Source organism: Marmota monax, unplaced genomic scaffold, assembly GCF_021218885.2.
Source record: "Marmota monax isolate L192 unplaced genomic scaffold, Marmota_monax_Labrador192_F-V1.1 WCK01_AAM20220418_F8-fsc00077, whole genome shotgun sequence".
NCBI lineage: Eukaryota > Metazoa > Chordata > Mammalia > Rodentia > Sciuridae > Marmota > Marmota monax.
Genome location: NW_026694610.1, coordinates 3777308 through 3797939, shown reverse-complemented (window position 1 = coordinate 3797939; position 20632 = coordinate 3777308). Strand labels below are relative to the sequence as shown.

Here is a 20632-nt window from a genome sequence, read left to right as displayed (position 1 = left end):
GGCATTACATAACAATGAAGGGGTCAGTTCTCCAAGAAGGCAATCCTTAACATGTATGCAGCTAACAACAGAATGTCAAAATACATGATGCAAAATTGATAAAACTAACAAGGAGAAATAGACGCTTTCACTATGATAGAGACTTCCATACCCTTCTATCAGAAATGGACAGGTGCACTGCTTCCTGGCCTTTTGGCTAAGATCAAGTGTAGAAATGGAAAGCTCCAACTGACAAAAGTCAATAAAGGTGAGCTTTAAACTCAATGACATCATCAGTCAACTTATGTAATTGATATCTATTGACTACATGCAATCAACAACAGAATCCACATCTTTTTCAAGCTGCTATGGAACATTCACCAACATAGACCATGTTCTGGGTCATAACAAATTTAAATGAATAGAAATCATACAATCTGTACTCTCAGACCACAATGGAATTAAACTAAATAAATAACAGAAGGGTACTGAAAAATACCCCAGAGATTTGGAGATTAAATAACACATTTCTAAATAATGCATAGGTTAAAGAAGAACTCTCAAGAGAAAATTAAAATATTTTGAGTTAATATTTTTTAAATGAGAACAACATCAAAATTTGTGGAATGCAGCAAAAGTGTGCTTAGAATATAACTTTACAGCATTGAATTAATTGAAAAAAAGATTTAAAATCAATAATGGGACCTACTGCAATATTATTAGGTCATGGTGGACATTGTACTTGGAAGAAATTAGTACTTTTGGGACCCTGGTTAGTTTATTGAGGTTCCATCCCCCACAAAATAGGAACCTCAATAAACAGTGATTTCTGTATCAAGAGTTTTAGTTAAAAATATTGTCTTGCAGTACACTTGGGAGTTTCATGTGGTAATTATTTTAGCTATTAGGATAATAAGAATATTCAGATAGAACTTTCTTTTTCTACATTAAATACATGTATTATATCATGGAAAGCATCTGATAGCATCAGGGTCTTTTTTAAGGGTACTTATGAGATGTAATATGAAAGTAAGCCTGAACTTTAAGTGTCAAATTGTTGATTGAACCAAAGCTGATATTAGAAACTTGTGAAGGCTAGCACTTGTCTTTATTTTTTCCAGATGCTGTTGAGGCATATTTTATAAAAAGTATCAGTGCATATCAAGCAACACTGGGCTTAGAGGATTATGAAACATTGACTACCATTGAAGAATTTTGCAAATGGCTTGTTGAAAATGGAGATAAACAGGTAAACATAATCAGCTCATAAACATAATTGCTAGTTTATTTATTATATCTGGACATCTTTTTTCATCTCATTTCAAACTGGAGCTCAGAAAAGTCTCAGTTAAAACTAGGAATAAAATAGGACTGGTTGGTGCTGCTTGGGATATTAGTAGAGTATTTTTCTCGTATCTTGACACATACTGCCCTTCAAGTACAGAATATACATATAAGCTCTAACTTTATAAGTTTAATATTTTAAGTCATAATTGACTTCTACATTTGGATCTGACTGCCAGTATTTTTTCATTGTGGTATTTACCTCTCAACCTGACCTTCAGCTCTTATTAGCCACAATTTTGACTTCACATTTTAAAATGTTATAGAAAATGCTTTGGACTGCTGACTTTTTATTTAGAAATCTCACGAGCCTAAACTATTGTTCAAAAACTTAAGACCTGAGCTTTTTGTGTTCAAAAATTTAGTGAATACCTTTGTCTGTAATGAGATCCCACATAACTTTGATCTGACCAAACCAAATTTATACTTCCTTGGGTAAGTGAAAAACATGGATAGATTTGATATGGTCACACTTAAAAGTAGGGTTATAGGTTTATGAAAAGTAAGAATTTATTTCTAGGAAGGAAGAAAACTTCTTTATATCACATTGTAATATTTTTAAATAAATGATGACATTTAATTATTATTTTTTTAATTTTAACTGCTGCTTGTTCAAGCAAAAATCCTACAGTAATTTGCGATATTTTTTTTGCACTCATGATATTTTCTGTTGATTCAGACGATTACCACATGATCAATGCCACAGATTGATCTCATGTTTACTTTTACTTTCAAATATGTAAAAATACCTTGTCAGAATTTTAGAGTCTATCTTTATTATGTTCTCATGAGATGAACATCTTGACTTGTTTATGATAAAACACAAATCAGTTCCTGATGGCCTTCTGCTTCTAAACAAGTGCTTCCTAGTGTTCCAAGCTCCTAAACAAAGACATAAAAGGTGGCTCTGAATATAAACTATGTTTAGGATTATAAACAATCATCTTAACCACTGGAAAGCAAATTTCAAGAGGACAGGAAATTTTGTCTTTTAGTCAATACAGTGTATCTATTGGCTGAAATGTAGTTGGAACACGGAAGGTGCTCAATAATAATGGAATTAAATTGTCAATATTTATAGCACATTTTTTATTTTATTTTTTTTTATTTTTTTTATTGGTTGTTCAAAACATTTCAAAGCTTTTGACATATCATATTTCATACATTTGATTCAAGTGGGTTTTGAACTCCCAATTTTACACCAAATACAGATTGCAGAATCACATCGGTTACACATCCACATTTTTACATAATGCCCTATTAGTGACTGTTGTATTCTGCAACCTTTCCTATCCTCTACTATCTCCCTTCCCTCCCCTCCCATATTCTCTCTCTACCCCATCTACTGTAATTCATTTCTCTCCTTGTTTATTTTCCCATTCCCCTCACAACCTCTTATATGTAATTTTGTATAACCATGCGGGTCTCCCACCATTACCATGCAATTTCCCTTTTCTCTCCCTTTCCCTCCCACCTCATGTATCTGTTTAACATTAATCTTCTCTTCCTGCTCTTCCTCCCTGCTTTGTTCTTAGTTGCTCTCATTATATCAAAGATGACATTTGGTATTTGTTTTTTAGGGATTGGCTAGCTTCACTAAGCATAATCTGCTCTAGTGCCATCCATTTCCCTGCAAATTCCATGATTTTGTCATTTTTTACTGCTGTATAATACTCCATTGTGTATAAATGCCACATTTTTTGTATCCATTCATCTATTGAAGGGCATCTGGGTTGGTTCCACAGTCTAGCAATTGTGAATTGTGCTGCTATGAACATTGATGTAGCAGTATCCCTGTAGTACGCTCTTTTAAGGTCTTCAGGGAATAGTCCGAGAAGGGCAATAGCTGGTTAAAATGGTGGTTCCATTCCCAGCTTTCCCAGGAATCTCCATACTGCTTTCCAAATTGGCCGCACCAGTTTGCAGTCCCACCAGCAATGTACAAGAGTATCCTTTTCCCCACATCCTCTCCAGCACTTGTTGTTGTTTGACTTCATAATGGCTGCCAATCTTACTGGAGTGAGATGGTATCTTAGGGTGGTTTTGATTTGCATTTCTCTGACTGCTAGTGATGGTGAGCATTTTTTCATGTACTTGTTGATTGACTCTATGTCCTCCTCTGAGAAGTGTCTGTTCAGGTCTTTGGCCCATTTGTTGATTGGGTTATTTGTTTTCTTATTGTTTAATTTTTTTGAGTTCTTTGTATACTCTGGATATTAGGGCTCTATCTGAAGTGTGAGGAGTAAAAATTTGTTCCCATGATGTAGGCTCCCTATTTACCTCTCTTATTGTTTCTCTTGCTGAGAAAAAACTTTTCAGTTTAAGTAAGTCCGATTTGTTGATTCTTGTTATTAACTTTTGTGCCATGGGTGTCCTATTAAGGAATTTGGAGCCCGACCCCACAATATGTAGATTGGAGCCAACTTTTTCTTCTATCAGACGCAGAGTCTGTGACTTGATATTTAGCTCCTTGATCCACTTTGAGTTAACTTTGTGCATGGAGAGAGGAGGGGATTCAGTTTCATTTTGTTGCATATGGATTTCCAGTTTTCCCAACACCATTTGTTGAAGATGCTATCCTTCCTCCATTGCATGCTTTTAGCTCCTTTATCAAATATAAGATAGTTGTAGCTTTGTGGATTAGTCTCTGTGTCCTCTATTCTGTACCATTGGTCCACCTGCCTGTTTTGGTACCAGTACCATGCTGTTTTTGTTACTATTGCTCTGTAATATAGTTTTAAATCTGGTATCGCTATACCACCTGATTCACACTTCCTGCTTAGAACTGCTTTTGCTATTCTGGGTCTTTTATTTTTCCATATGAATTTCATTATTGCTTTATCTATTTCTACAAGAAATGCCATTGGGATTTTGATTAGGATTGCATTAAACCTATAGAGAACTTTTGGTAATATCGCCATTTTGATGATGTTAGTTCTGCCTATCCATGAACAGGGTATATTTTTCCATCTTCTAATATCTTCTTCTACTTCTCTTTTTAGGGTTTTGTAGTTTTCATTGTATAAATCCTTCACCTCTTTTGTTAGGTTGATTCCTAAGTATTTTATTTTTTTTTTGAGGATATTGTGAATGGAGTGTTTTTCCTCATTTCCGTTTCAGAAGTTTTGTCGCTGATATACAGGAATGCCTTTGATTTATGCGTGTTGATTTTATAGCCTGCCACTTTGCTGAATTCATTTATTAGCTCTAATAGTTTCTTTGTAGACCCTTTTGGGTCTGCTAGGTATAGAATCATGTCTCTGCAAATAGTGATAATTTAAGTTCTTCCTTTCCTATTTTTATGCCTTTAATTTCTTTCATCTGTCTAATTGCTCTGGCCAGTGTTTCGAGAACTATATTGAATAGAAGTGGTGATAGAGGGCATCCCTGTCTTGTTCCAGATTTTAGGGGGAATGCCTTCAATTTTTCTCCATTCAGAATGATGCTAGCCTGAGGCTTAGCATAGATAGCTTTTACAATGTTGAGGTAAGTTCCTGTTATCCCTAGTTTTTCTAATGTTTTGAACATAAAGGGATGCTGTACTTTGTTGAATGCTTTTTCTGCATCTATTGAGATGATCATATGGTTCTTATCTTTAAGTCTATTGATGTGGTGAATAACATTTATTGATTTCCGTATATTGAACCATCCTTGCATCCCAGGGATGAATCCTACTTAATCATGGTGCACAATTTTTTTTGATGTGCCTTTGTGTCCGATTCGCCAGAATTTTATTGAGGATTTTTGCATCTAGGTTCATTAGAGATACTGGTCTGTAGTTTTCTTTCTTTGAGGTGTCTTTGTCTGGTTTTGGAATCAGGGTGATGTTGGCCTCATAGAATGAATTTGGCAGAGCTCCCTCTTTTTCTATTTCCTGCAATAGCTTGAAAAGTATTGGTATTAATTCTTCCTTAAAGGTTTTGTAAAACTCCGCTGTATACCCATCCGGTCCTGGGCTTTTCTTGGTTGGAAGTCTTTTGATTGCTTCTTCTATTTCATCTATTGATATTGGTCTGTTTAAGTTGTGAGTATCCTCCTGACTCAGTCTGAGCAAATCATATGACTTAAGGAATTTATCGATGTCTTCACTATCTTCTATTTTATTGGAATATAGGTTTTCAAAATAATTTCTAATTGTCTTCTGTATTTCTGTAGCATCTGTTGTGATATTGCCTTTTTCATCCCGTATGTTAGTAATTTGAGTTCTCTCTCTTCTTCTCTTCGTTAGCATGGCTAAGGGTCTGTCGATCTTATTTATTTTTTCAAAGAACCAACTTTTAGTTTTGTTAATTTCTTCAATAGTTTCTTTTGTTTCAATTTTGTTGATTTCCGCTCTGATTTTAATTATTTCTTGCCTTCTGCTACATTTGCTGTTGTTTTGCTCTTCCTTTTCTAGGGCTTTGAGATGAAGTATGAGCTCATTTATTTGTTGGTTTTTCCTTTTTTTGAGGAATGACCTCCAGGTGATGAATTTCCCTCTTAAAACTGCTTTCATTGTGTCCCATAGATTCCGATATGTTGTGTCTGTATTTTCATTTATCTCTAAGAATTTTTTGATTTCTTCCTTTATGTCTTCTGTAACCCGTTGATCATTCAGTAACATATTGTTCATTTTCCATGTGATGTAGGATTTTTCCTTCCTTCTTTTATCATTGATTTCCAGTTTCATTCCATTATGATCAGATAAAATGCGTGGGATAATCTCCACCCCTGTATATTTACTGAGGGTTGCCCTATGGCATAATATATGGTCTATTTTTGAGAAGGATCCATGTGCTGCTGAGAAAAAAGTATATCCACTTGATGATGGTTGATATATTCTATATATGTCAGTTAAGTCTAGGTTGTTGATTGTGATATTGAGTTCTATAGTTTCTTTATTCAACTTTTGTTTGGAGGATCTGTCCAATGGTGAGAGAGGTGTGTTGAAGTCACCCATAATTATTGTGTTGTGGTCTATTTGATTCTTGAACTTGAGGAGAATTTGTTTTATGAACGTCGCAGCACCATTATTTGGTGCATAAATATTGATAATTGTTATGTCTTGTTGGTGAATGGTTCCTTTTAACAGTATATAATGTCCTTCCTTATCCCTTTTGATTAACTTAGTCTTGAAGTCGATTTTATTCGATATGAGGATGGCCACCCTGCTTGCTTTCGAGGACCGTGTGCGTGGTATATTTTTTCCCAACCTTTCACCTTCAGCCTGTGTATGTCTTTTGCAATCAGATGTGTCTCCTGGAGGCAGCATATTGTTGGATTTGTTTTTTTAATCCATGTTACCAGCCTATGTCGCTTTATTGGAGAGTTTAAGCCATTAACGTTTAGAGTTACTATTGATATATGGTTTGTAATTCCAGCCATGTTTGATTATTTATCTTCTTTTTTTTTTTATTTAATTTAGTTTGTTTCTCCATGGTTAGCTTTCCCCCCACCCTCTGTTTTTATAGAGGCACTTCCCACTGATGGTTTTGGTTATTGTTTTTCATTTCTTCCTCGTGTAGTGTTTTGCTCAAGATGCTTTGCAATGATGGTTTTCTGGCTGCAAATTCTTTTAGCTTTTGTTTATCATGAAAGATTTTTATTTCGTTGTCGTACCTGAAGCTTAATTTTGCTGGATACAGAATTCTTGGTTGGCATCCATTGTCTTTCAGTGTTTGAAATACGTTGTTCCAGGATCTTCTCGCTTTCAGCGTCTGTGATGAAAAATCCGTTGTTAACCTTATTGGTTTACCCCTGAATGTAATCTGCCTCCTTTCTCTTGTAGCTTTTAATATTTCTCTTTGTTCTGTATATTGGATATCTTCATAACAATGTGTCTTGGCGTTGGTCTACTGTGATTTTGTGTGCTCGGTGTCCTGTATGCATCTACAATTTGTATATCCGTTTCCTTTTTTATTTCTGGAAAGTTTTCTGTAATTATTTCATTCAGCAGGCTACTCATTCCCTTGGTTTGAATCTCTGTACCTTCTTCTATCCCGATGACTCGTAGGTTTGTTTTTTTATGTTATCCCATATCTCTTGGATGTTTCTCTTGTGATTTTTAACCAGCCTTTCTGAGTTGGCTAGGCTCTTTTCAAGATGATATATTTTGTCTTCATTATCTGACGTTCTGGCTTCTACTTTCTCCACTCTGTTGGTGATACTCTCAATTGAGTTTTTAATTTGGTTTATCGTTTCCTTCATTTCTAGAATTATTGTTTGATTTTTTTTATAATCTCTATCTCCTGATAAAGGTGCTTAACTTCTTCTTTTATCTGTTTATGTAATTCATTTTCAAAGTGTTCTTTCACTGTTTGGATTTGCTGTCTCGTATCCTCTTTAAGGTTCCATTCCATCTGTCTAAGGTATTCCTTGAGTTCTTTATATGACCATTTTTCTGCTGACTCTAGGTCCTCCTGAATATTTAGGCTGTCCTTCATTGTTTGTACTCCTTTTCTTCCTTGCTTTTTTATGCTGCTCATGTTACTTCTTGTTCTGTTTGACTGCTGAGTTACTGTTTACTCTTATAAATTTATTTGATGCTTGGGAGGAAATATATTGGAAGGGAAGGGAAGAAATCACTAAAGAGAATGGGAGTAGGCAGGTAGAATTCAAGGAAGGGGGAATAAGAAAATTGAAAAGAAATGAAAAGACAAAAGAAACAAAAACAAAACACACAAAAAAAGTTAGAAAATAAAGAAAGAAAGAAAAGAAAAAAAATTTTTTTACAAAAATAATAATGATAATAAAAATAATGAAAATTAAAATTAAAAATAATAATAATAAAATAAAAAAATTAAAAAAAATTAAAAACATTAAAAAAGTTAAAGAACAACAACCAAAAAAATTGAAAATGAAAGAAAAAAAAGAAAAAGAAAAAAAATGATAATAATAATAATAATAAATGCAGTCCTAGAGTTCGATTAATTTCTCTTCCAGTAGGTGGAGCTGTGCCCACTGGGCCAAGCTTCTCCTCTCAATAGGTGGGAACCATTCACTGTGCAGCAGCTCTTCCTCACAGACTGGGCGGGTCTCCAATCCTGAGTGCCTAGGGCCTTCTCTTGTGTTTCCTCAAGCCAGGCCGTGCTCACCTGTGACACTCACCTCAATACTGGCCACACGCCAGGTCTGCTGCTCCTGGGAGCCCTGTCGCGCTGGTTTCAATGCAGTTATCTCCTCCGCCCGTGACGTCAGTTCTCTGCCAAAGTGGTATCCCATGCAAATGGTGACCGTTCATTCCCTTTGCCGGGTGACCAATGCAACGGGTGGGTCCTGACTGTCTCTCCCAATCCCCGTTTCAATCCTGTGGCCACTGCCTATGAAGGCTCGGTTGGTTTTTACCTCTGACAGTTCATAAGGGCCGACCAGTTATTTCAGCGGGATTGTTAGTGCTGAGTCATGAGAAGCAGGCGAACCGGAGCTTGAATGCAGCCGATCCGGGCTCGGTGTGTGTGTTCTGAGGGGCCCAGACTATACACCCCAGATCCACGTCAGCTCAGCATTGCCTAGTGATCCTGAGCAAACAGCATTTATACAGTTTACAGCTCCCTATGCCCACGCAGTTGAAGAGGTCAGAGACTTGATCTCTCCCCGCCCGTTGCCATGTTAGATCTCCTCAATGATATTCATGTTGCCCTTACAGCTTCCTGGCATAAGCAAGTTCTTGGGATTTTTATACAAACTGCTGCTTCTGTTTCCAGTCCAGATTTCTAGAAATTAAACCCTGCCGCCGTCGCCTCTTCCCCGGGGCCACGCTCAGGGGCGCCGCGCTCGTCCGCGACCGTAGCTGCACCGCTGCCCGGTGCCCGGCCCCCGGGGCCCAAGCGGCTGCCGCCGCGGCTCTCAGGCCCCCTCCTCTGGAACACAGGTCCCCTCGCAGGGGGATGCAGAACGACCCCAGAGCAGGCTCTGCCCGAAGGTGCAGCGGCGAACAGGCGACCCAAGTGCTCAAGGCCGCAGTCCAGCCTTCGGAGGACAGGGCTCGGCACGCAGCCCAGCTCCAACCTCTAGATGCGGCTGCCGGACAATGTAGACAGAGCCATCAAGACAGCAAGCAGAGAGCAAATGGTGCCTCCCGTGGAGTGGATTTTTGGCACAGAAACCGCAGCCCTGCCAGCAATCCCAATCCACAAACTCTCCCTGTATAAAAAGTATTAAAAAAAAAAAAAGGAAGGCGGGGCGCACTGAGCTTCCTTTGCCTCGGGTACTTACAATCCACTGCTGATTGCACATTCAGCTTCTCCGCCCGGAGCGAAGCGAAAGAGGAAGCAGATGGGAGCAAAGCGCCCGCGGCTCTGAGCAGCAAAGCGTCCGGGAGCCAAGCATCTCTTTTTCGATCTCTTTGTTCTTCCGGCTGCTTGGCAAAGTGGTCCGCTATAGATTAACGGTGAAAGGAGCTCTTATAAGTTGCGCAAAATCTCGATTAAAGCCGCTGCTCTGAGCACCACGCTCAGCACTTCAGCAACCCCCGTGCGCAGCTGCCATCTTCTCCATTTTTCCACATTTTTTATTTTTAAAAGTAGTTATTTTCTCACCTCCAAGCCTGATATGAGTCTCTAACCTATTCTCAAGGAACAAAACAGAATGTCAGATAGTTTGGGAGTTGTATTCCTCTGGAATATAATTTTCTACTTGGTAAATAAAGATTTTATTTGTCACTGATTTAAAAAAAAGTGTCCATTTGGCTAGAACCACCATCTTCCAGCAGATCATCAAATGACAAAGGCAAAGATAAAAGAAAGAAGAGGTACTTACTATATGTTTTCTGGGCTTTTAAAAAACATTGAGTTTTCCTGACTGGGCATAGTGGCACATGCCTGTAATCCCAGTGACTTGGGAAGCTGAGACAGAAGGATCATGGATTCAAGGCCAGTTCAAGCAACTTAGAGAGAGACCCTGTCTCAAAATAAAGTAAAAAGGACCAAGGGTATAGCTTGGTAGTAGTGCGCTTGCCTCACTTTCATAATGCCCTGAGTTCAATCCTTACTACTACAACAAAGCAAAACAACAAAAGAGAACGTATAGTTTTTTTTTCTTTGGCCACTTACATGCAAAACAGATGATATTATAAATATTAACATGTGGGCTGGGGATGTGGCTCAAGCAGTAGCGCGCTCGCCTGGCATGCATGTGGCCCGGGTTTGATCCTCAGCACCACATACAAACAAAGATGTTGTGTCCACCAAAAACTGAAAAGTAAATATTTAAAAAATTCTCTCTCTCTCTCTCTCTCTCTCTCTCCTCTCTCTCTCTTTAAAAATAAATAAATAAACATTAACATGCAGAAATCAGTCAGTGTAATATACCAACTTAAAGAATAAAAATTATATGATCATCACAAAAAAATGTAGAAATAAACTTGACAAAATTCAATAATAAATAAAATAATAAAAAAATCAGCCAACAACCTATGAATAAATGGAAATTATCCTCAATAAAGATCATATATGAAAAGCCTACAGTTAATATCATATTCAGTAGTAAAAATTTAAAAACTTTTTCTCTAAAATTTGGAACAAAATAAGGATACCATCTTTCTTCACTTCTTTTCACTGTTGTACTAAAAGTACTAGCCAAATCATTAGGCAAGAAAAAAGAAACAAAAAGCATTCAAATTGAAAAGGAAAAAATAGAAATTTTGTTTACAGAATTATATGTGTTATATAAAAAAACCTTAAAGATTACACCCCCCACCCCCCCCCACACACACACACACGATAGAACTGATAAGTTCAGGGCTGGGGTTTTAGCTCAGTGGTAAAGCACTTGCCTTGCACACGTGAGGCCCTGAGTTTGATCCTTAGCACAATATAAAAATAAATAAATAAAAATAAAGATAATGTGTAAAAAAAACCCCAAAACTGATAAGTTCAATAAAATTGCCTGAGACAAACATATAGAAATCAGTTGTATCTTTGTACACTAATAATGAACAATCTGAAAAGGAAGTAAGAAAACTATCTCATTTACCATAGCATCCAAAAGAATGAAATACTTAGAATTTAATAAACTTAACCAAGAAGGTGAAATACTTGTATACTTAAAAAATAATGAAATTATAATGCATGTTTTCCTACTTTAAAAATGCAAAGATATTATAGAGCTCTGAGATTCCTAGATTTTTTAATATATATTTTTTAGTTGTAGATGGGCACAATATCTTTATTTTATGTATTTTTATGAGGTGCTAAGGATCAAATCCAGTGCCTCACACATGCTAGGCAAGTGTTCTACCACTGAGCTACAAACCCAGCCTCACGATTCTTAGATTATTGACAGAATATCCTGGAAAGCAGCAATTGAAGCTTTTTAAAATCAGTTGTTTAATATGGCATATAAAGGATAATGGTTACACTTTCAACTTAGTTCTGAAGAAATGTTCTATTTATACATGTCAAAATAGAAATAATAGGTAGTTCAATTATTTCAATTATATGGGATTCAATTATCTTGAAGGTACAATGATAACTAAACCTCATTATCCTCTCTAAAGAAAACACATTGGAAGGCAAATACATAAAGCAATATGATAAATATTTTTCAATATATACTGATTTTTTTTTGCTATATTGTAAGTAGTAAAGAGTGAGCACTAATTGCTTTGGCTAGCATTTGAAGGAGTATGTTGAATAGGAGTGGAGAAAGAGGTCATCCCTGTCATGTTACTGTTTTTAGAGGGAATGTTTTCAATTTTTCTCCACTGCAATAATGTTGGCCTTGGATTTAACATATATAGCTATTATAATGTTGAGGCATGTTCCTACTATCCATAGTTTTTCTAGTGTTTTGAACATAATGAATGTTGAATTTTATCAAATGCTTTTTTGGCATCTATTGAGATAATCTTGTGATTCTTGTCTTTAAGTATATTGATGAAATGAATTAAATTTATTGATTTCCATATGTTGAATCAGCCTTGCATCCCTGAGATGAACCTCACTTGATCATGGTACACTATCTTTTTAATATGTTTTTTTATGCTGTTTGCCAGGATTTTATTAAGAATTTTTGCATCTATGTTCATCAGGGGCATAGATCTGAAGTTTTCTTCTTTGATTTGCCTTTGTCTGGTTTGGGTATCAGGACGATACTAGCTATTAGACAAAAGAAAGAAAGGGATATGAATAGGAAAAGAAGAGTGCAAATTATCCCTATTTGCTGATGACATAATTTTATATTTAGAAGACCCAAAAACTTCACTAGGAATCTTCTAGAACTCATAAATAAAATCAGCAAAAAGTAGCAGTATATAAAATTAACACTCATATGTCAGTTGTGTTCCTATACACCAATGATAAATCAGCTGAAAATCAGGAAAACTTCCCCTTCACAATAGCCTCAAAAAAAAAATTGGGAATCAATCTAAAAAAAGACGTGAAACTCCTCTACAATGAAAACTACAGAACACTAAAGAAAGAAATTGAAGAAAACCTTAGAAGATGGAAAGATATCAAATCTTGGATAGGCAGAATTAATAATTTCAAAATGGCCTTACTGCCAAAAGCACTATACAGATTTAATGCAATTCTTATTAATATTCCAATGATGTTCTTCATATAAATAGAAAAATCAGTCATGAAATTCATTTGGAAAAGTAAGAGGCCCAGAGTAGCTAAAGCAATCCTTATCGAGAAATGTGAAGCAGGAGGCATCACGATACTTGACCTTAAAATATACTACAGAGCTATAGAAACCAAAATGGCCTGGTATTGGCACAGAAACAGTCATTAAGACCAATGAAACAGAATAGAAGTCCCAGAGACAACCCCACTAAATACAATTATCTCATCCTAGACAAAGGTGCCATAAACATACGTTGGAGAAAAGGTAACCTCTTCAACAAATGGTGCTAGGAAAACTGGAAATCCATATGTAGTAGAATGAAAGTTAAACCCTTCTCTCACCCTGCAAAAAAATCAACTCAAAATGGATCAAGAACACAGGCATTAGACCAGAGACCCTATGCCTAGTAGAAAAAAATATAGGCCAGAATTCCTCAAAAAGACTTCTAAAATACAAGAAATAAAATCACGAATCAGAAAATGGGATGGTATCAAACTAAAAAGCTTCTTCACAGCAAAGGAAACAATCAAGAATATGAACAGATTGCCTACAGAATGGGAGAAAATCTTTACTACCAGCACCTCAGATAGTGTATTAATCTCCAGGTTATATAAATAACTCAAAAAACTTAACACCAAAACAAAAACAAACAAACAAGCAAAAAAACAAATACTCCAGTAAATAAGCAGGCTAAGGAACTGAATAGGCACTTCACAGAAGAAGAAATACAAATGGGCAAAAAAAAATATATGAAAAACTTTTCAACATTCTCTAGCAATTAGAGAAATGCAAATCAAAACTACACTGAGATTCCATCTTACCCTATTGAGAATGGCAATTATCAAGAATACAAGCAACAATAAATGTTGGTAAGGTTGTGGGAAAAAGGTTCACTTATACATTGCTGGTGGGGCTGAAAATTGGTGCAACCACTTTGGAAAGCAGTATGGAGATTCTTTAGAAAACTTGGAATGGAACCACCATTTGGCCCAGTTATTCCACTCCTTGGCATAAACATGAAGGACTTAAAATCAGTACACTACAGAGATACAGCTACTTCAATGTTTATAGCAGCTCAGTTCACAATAGCCAAGCTATGGAACCAACCAAGGTATCTTACCACAGATGAATGCATAAAGCAAATGTGCTATATATACACAATAGAATATTACTCAGTCATAAGGAACAATGAAAATATGGCATTTGCTGGTAAATGGATGGAACTGGAGAATATCATGTTATGTGAAATAAGCCAGTCCCCAAAAAACAAAGGCAGAATATTCTCTCTGATATGTGGATGCTAATTCACAACAAGGGAGGGAAGATTAGAAGTTCATTGGACTAGACAAAGGGGAATGAAGAGAAGGGAGGTGGGATGGGAATAAGAAAGCCAGTAAAATGAATTTAAGGTATCTTTTCTATCCTTACATATGAATACATGACCAATGTAATTCCATGTACAACCACAACAATGGGATCCTAAATGGAACAAATTATTCTATTTCTGTACAATATGTCAAAATGTATATTGTGTACATCTTGAAAGAACAAATAATTTTTTATATTTTTATTTATTTTTTATATATTTTAAAATTTATTTATTCTAATTAGGTATATATGACAGCAGAATGCATTTTGATTCATTGTACACAATTGCAGCACAACTTTTCATTTCTCTGGTTACACAATGTGGCATTGCATCATATGTGCATTCATATGCGTACCTAAGGCAATGATGTCCATCTCATTCCACTATATTCCCTACCCCCATGGCCCCTCCCTTCCCCTCCCTCCCCTTTGCCCAAAGTTTCTCCATTTTCCCATGCCCCTGCCCCCAATTATGGATCAACATCCACTTATCAGAGAGAACATTTGGCCTTTGGGTTTTGGGGATTGGCGTACTTTGCTTAGCATGATATTCTCCAGCTCCATCCATTTACCTGCAAATGCCATAATTTTATTTTCTTTTAATGCCAAAAGAACAAATAAGTTTTTTAAAAATGTCACAGCCTTCTCCAGTGGGAGAGTGAGTACTAGACTGAAAGACAGCTGGTCTGAACTTTTTAAGATATATTAATATTATGAAATATAAAAATTGCAAAAGACTATGGAATTATGAAAACTAAATGCAATATAATATTCTTAGTAGATTTTATTGGGACAATTAGAAAATTTGCACTGGAATATATATGAAGCTAATGGTATTGTACCAATTAAAATTTATTGATTGATAATGTTATTGTAGTTAAAGAGGAAAATGTTCTAAGAAGACATTGCTTAAGTATTTATGGGGAAAGTATCTTGATGACTACAACTTATGGGTATATATATATTCACCCTTGTGTGTGTGTGTGCACGCACACACTTGGGAGAAAAAGAGCACACTAAAGCAAATGTGGAGAAATGGTAATCATCTGTGAATCTAGGTGAACATTTTATGAGTATCTATCCTATTACTTTTCAGCTAACAAAAAAGTCTGAAATTTTTTAAAAGAAAGAATGAGGGCTATGGAATTCAGAATTCAGACTGTGTGGTGTTTGAATCCTGAGATGGTCAGCTATAGGTTATGTGATCTTTGGCAAGATCCTTAGCTTTTATAAATCCTCATTCCTTCATCTGTAAAATGAGTATAACAATAGTTTCTGTCACATTGGATAGTCATGAAAATTAAATAATATTATACATGTGAATTAACTACTTTTAGTTATAAGCTTGGAACTTTAACTCAGGAGAAACAAATTGTTTAGGTGACACATCATAACTAACTGTCCTGGTGGGGCCAAGTCATTGTAGGATAGAATGCCTCCTTCACAGAGCTCGTGCCATAGAAACCGCAGGCTCTTTCAGAACTGCCAGGTTGATTTTTTTTTAAAATTCATCCCCTAGGAGGCTTACAAACTGCTAAAGGCTTCACTGAAGTCCCAGATCATCAGCTATGGTGACTGTAGCAAAAAGGTGGCTGAAACTTTTTATAACTTGGGCAGGATCTGCTTTGCCAAAGGAGAGCTCAGAAAGGCAATTCAGCTGCTAAGGAAGGTGAGCCAACGAAGGTGAATTCTGGCTGGTTTGTTACATTTTATCCTGGGCTTATCAGCAGAATTGAAGAGTGATGTTTGTATATATGTATGTATATCTCTTCCCTTCCAGGGTGTACAAACCATTAAAATGCTGACAGAACAAAGGCTAGAGACTTAGTAAGATAGATAGGGATGCCTCTACCTAACACCTAGTTTTGCTCAAAGTCAGGGAAGAAGTCTATGAAGATCAACTAACACTCAAGTGAGCAGAGGGTTGAGTGACAGGCAATCCACATATTGCATTGATAAACATCAAGTTTGGACAAATTTTTGTCTCATTTTAGGTTAGCTTAATGTAAACAAAAAAAAATCACAAATAACAGGAAAAAGGTACCTTACTTGAAGAGAACCACCGTAAATATCCATGGTTCTTTTTCATGAAGTGTCTGCTAAACATCTTCTGGGGCTTTCAGCTCTCTCGGAGAGTCTGGTGAGCTTTGGTCTCCTTTCCTGTATAATGCCCAGAAACAGTCAAAACAATAATCTGGGATAATCATAGGGTTAACCTCACTTGTTATCCTTTTCTTAGGGATCATGGTCTTTTATTGTCTGATGTATGGTATCTTAAAAATTAAAAAGTTTTAAAAATTAATGCACTTTTGTCTACTTTTTTCATTTTTTTGTTGATTCAGGTATAGAGAAAATCTGGTCCCTACCATTCCATGTTGGCTAGAAACAAAGTTTAGCAATAAAATTCAAAATGGAAACCTACCTAAAGTAAAATTATGCAGCATGAGAAAACAAGGCAGCTTTGGGATATATGCCTAAATCTCATTTTATTTAATTTCTATCCATTAGTTATAGCTATGTGGAAAATCCTAATGGAATCCACTACTGTAGTCATGTTTTAAGCAGGGATGCTATCAGTTTGGGGCTGTTACTTTAGTTATCAGCAGCCATGTTTGGTAGAGGAAGGTGAAGCAAACTGGAGTATGCATGCAGCATGAGTGTTATAGAAGGTAACTAAAGAGGCTTCAGTGACAGTTCTTTTCCTACTTGGTAGGGAACCAATGACATGTAATATAGGCATTCCAAATTTAAAGTTATGATATTCCAGTTCCACTGGTCCTTTTCTGAGTTAATTTGCATTTAAGGTACTTGCTATAGGATTCTCTTTAACCTATTATGTTTCTCACTTCACATACAGTGTCTGATGATTCAAATTCTTGTATATGGAAGTGAGCATAGTAAAAGCAAAGAGACAAAAGGCCTCCTTACCCAACTGCAGAGGTAAGTTCTGTTCCTGGGCATCAACCAGATCATCAGTGTGAATATACATCTAGCAAAGGCCTCTCACTGATTAAACCAGTGTTTAAAGTCAGCTTCTTCTCTGCTGTGTCTAAAAGACCTGACAAGAACAATTTTAAGGTGGAAAAGTTTATTGGGGGCTTATAATTTCTGAGGTCAAAGTCCAGTTCCATTCCTTGGGGCTGGAGGTGAGGCAAAACATCATGACAGAAGAGTGTGGTGGAGGAAGGCAGATCAGGACATGGCCACCAACAAGTCAAGAGAGACTCTCCTCACCACAGACAACATATGTATCTACAGGTACACCCCGATGACCCAGCTTCTCCAGTTACACTCTACCTGCCTACAGTTACCACTCACTACAGTTATCACAGGATTAATGCACTGATTAGGTTAAGGTTTTGATAACTGAATCGTTTCACCTCTAAGTTTTCTTGCATTATCTCACACATGAGCTTTTGGGAAACACCTAATATTGAAACCATACAACCAGATGGTGATGATTTACTTCTGTCATTGTTACTAGTAAGACAAAATGCCTCTGCTATAGATTTAGCTAAATCCTGTGCTGAGGGTAACCAACTTATTTCTTGTATTCTTTTAGAACACAGTATTGTAGCTAGGCACAGTGGTACCCACCTGTAATCCCAGTGACATAGGAGGCTGAGGCAGGCGGATCACAAGTTTGAGGCCAGCCTCAGAAACTTAGCAAGAACTCTGTCTAGAGATAAAAAAAATAAAAAGGGCTGGGGATTTAGCTCTATGGTAAAGTGCCCCTGGGTTTGATCCCTAGTACTAAAAGTTATCACACACAGTTTATAGGTTTCTGCTACAGTAATAATGTTCTTTATAATATCTTTTTCAATGCCAAACATTATAGCTAAATTCTGCAAGTTAATGCAGTGTGATAGATATGATATGGATTTATACAAATTCAATTATTTTTCTTTTTTTTGTCAAAAGAAGGAGCTTTATTTATTTATTTTTAGGAGCTTTATTTTATGCGACATAAAAACATAATTGCTTTTACTTTCTACCACTATAATAGCAACATTTTATCTAGAGTTAGATCCAAGCTAAGCTTCTGGGATTTGACATAACAAATTGCTTCCCATATGTGTCAGTTATTTTTCTTGATGAAGGTACAAAGTCCATGTTCCTAAATGTATGGTACATTCATTGGGAATTTACTTATTTTCAATGTTAGTGATGAGAGAACTTGTTTGTATTCTGTTCTTGAATGTTTAGACATAAGCTGAAGAGAATATATGCAGACTTGCCTCATTCTTTAGCCGTGGTATATTACTGATATTATTTACCTCTACATGATGTTGACACTGAAATGTTCTCTGAGAAAGAGGAGAATTAAAATTAGTTGAATATTTACTAACTGCCTATCTCTCATAAAGTATTTTATTTAAGCAAGCCTTACAAATACCCAATTTGAAAGCTCTCATTTGATAGAAGGGAGCCTGATGTTCTGTAAAGGAATTTGCCTAAAGCCTCTGTCTTGGACATTCAAGGAAGTGCTACCCTTTAGATGATGTGCTTTTTTCTGAGAGCCTCAAACAAAGAAGGGTCATCCTTATTGGGTGAGAGTTAGGACCCTGATTGCATTTACCACATGGGACTCACAATCCATCTCTTCTCAGTGGGCTCACCAGGGAGAAAAAATGAGAAGGAAGAATACTTTCAGCCCATCCTCTCTGCACCAACCTCAGTCAGAGCCACATGTAAGGCAGGACCCACAGAAGGCTAGCTCCTTTTTAAAAAATCCTTAAGCAGAGGATGAGGTTCTCCAGCTTCCCTCTGTGATGCCAAAGTTAGGAGTATAGAGAGGAACAGCCAAACGGCAACACAGAGAACTTTGTTCCTTGCCTGTCAGTGAATTGAAAGCATATTTGCTTAATAAGTAACCATAAAATATGAACAATTATCATATCAAAGTCCTTCATTTCCCTGACATTGTACTATATTAATATGTGTTATTTCTGATTGATAAACCACGCTGCTTGTTAGGTATTTTTTGTCTCCCATGATGAAACAGAGGCTCAGAATATTTGTATATCTTGTCAGAAATCTCCATTTTGGTAAGTGTGGTAAGATTTGAATCCAAGTTGATTAGATTTCAAAACTGCCCTTATTTTACTATATAATATGTATTCAGATTTTGATGATGGGTACACATATGCACATTACCTGTTCATCAAGTAAGACTCCAGAACCCATTTTACATATGAAGAAATGAGAACTGACTTACTTGAGTTAATTTGCCCAGGAAGAGGCAGAACTGGAATTTTAATACAGATCTCTTACTCTAGGATACATTCTCTGCAGGTGATGTAGCTTGCACTCTGAAGGTAGACTTCCTGGATTCAAAACTCAGGCTCTAACTCTCAGTCCTCTGACCTCAGAGAAGTTACTTAATCTCCTTCAGCTTCTAGTTATGCATTGGTAAAATAATAGTACCTTCCTCAGCAAGTGGGTTTTCAGAAATAATGAGATCATATATTACAGTGCTTAGATCAGGGCCTGGCAGGTTTTAAATGCTCAATGAATGTTGACATCATAATAATGAAATAACAATAATAACAGTAATTGTCTTTCTGAGGTGCTAGAGATAATAAATAGGTCAGAATGTTTAAATAAGAGGCTTCTGAGAATCACCCTATTATTATTTTATATTAAGAGTATTGGTAAGAAATATAAATAACTAGAGTCAGACCTGTGATCTTTTTTTTATTATTTTATTTTTTCCCCAAAAGATTGGCATATGAGGAAATTGCATGGGAATGGAAGGTGACCCTCATTGTTATACAAAATTACATATAAGAGGATATGAGGGGAAAGGAAAAAAAATCAAGGGAGAGAAATGAATTACAGTAGATGGGGTAGAGATAGAAGATGGAAGGGAAGGGGATGGGGGATAGAAGAGGATAGGAAAGATAGCAGAATACAACAGTCACTAGTATGGCAATATGTAAAAATGTGGATGTGTAACCGATGTTATTCTGCAATCTGTATACGGGGTAAAAATGGGAGTTCATAACCCACTTGAATCAAATGTATGAAATATGATATGTCAAGAGCTTTGTAATGTTTTGAACAACCAATAAAAAATAAAATAAAAAAAGATTGGCATATGAATATCTGTTTATTTATTTATTTTAAATTTAAAAATTTTATTTATTCTAATTAGTTATATATGATAGCAGAATGCGATTCAATTCATATTACACAAATAGAGCACAATTTTTCATGTTTCTGGTTGAATACAAAGTAGAGTCATACCATTCGTGTTTTCATACATTAACTTAGGGTAATGATGTCCATCTCATTCCATCGTCTTTCTACCCCTGTGTCTCCTTCCCTCTCCTCCCTCCCCTTTGCCCTATCTAAAGTTTGTTCCTTCCATGCCCCCCCATCTCCATTATGAATC

General features: G+C 36.3%; 1 protein-coding gene across 1 annotated transcript in view; it reads left to right on the top strand.

The window, feature by feature from the left end:
* Positions 1-20274, top strand: part of Ttc23l (tetratricopeptide repeat domain 23 like) — a 56655-nt gene extending 36381 nt beyond the window's left edge. The window contains 3 exon segments of the mRNA XM_046422302.2: positions 1101-1228; positions 15755-15904; positions 17093-20274. Coding sequence (XP_046278258.1) covers positions 1101-1228; positions 15755-15904; positions 17093-17179 — 365 coding nt within the window. The 3' untranslated portion in view covers positions 17180-20274.
* The last annotated feature ends 358 nt before the right edge of the window (positions 20275-20632 follow it).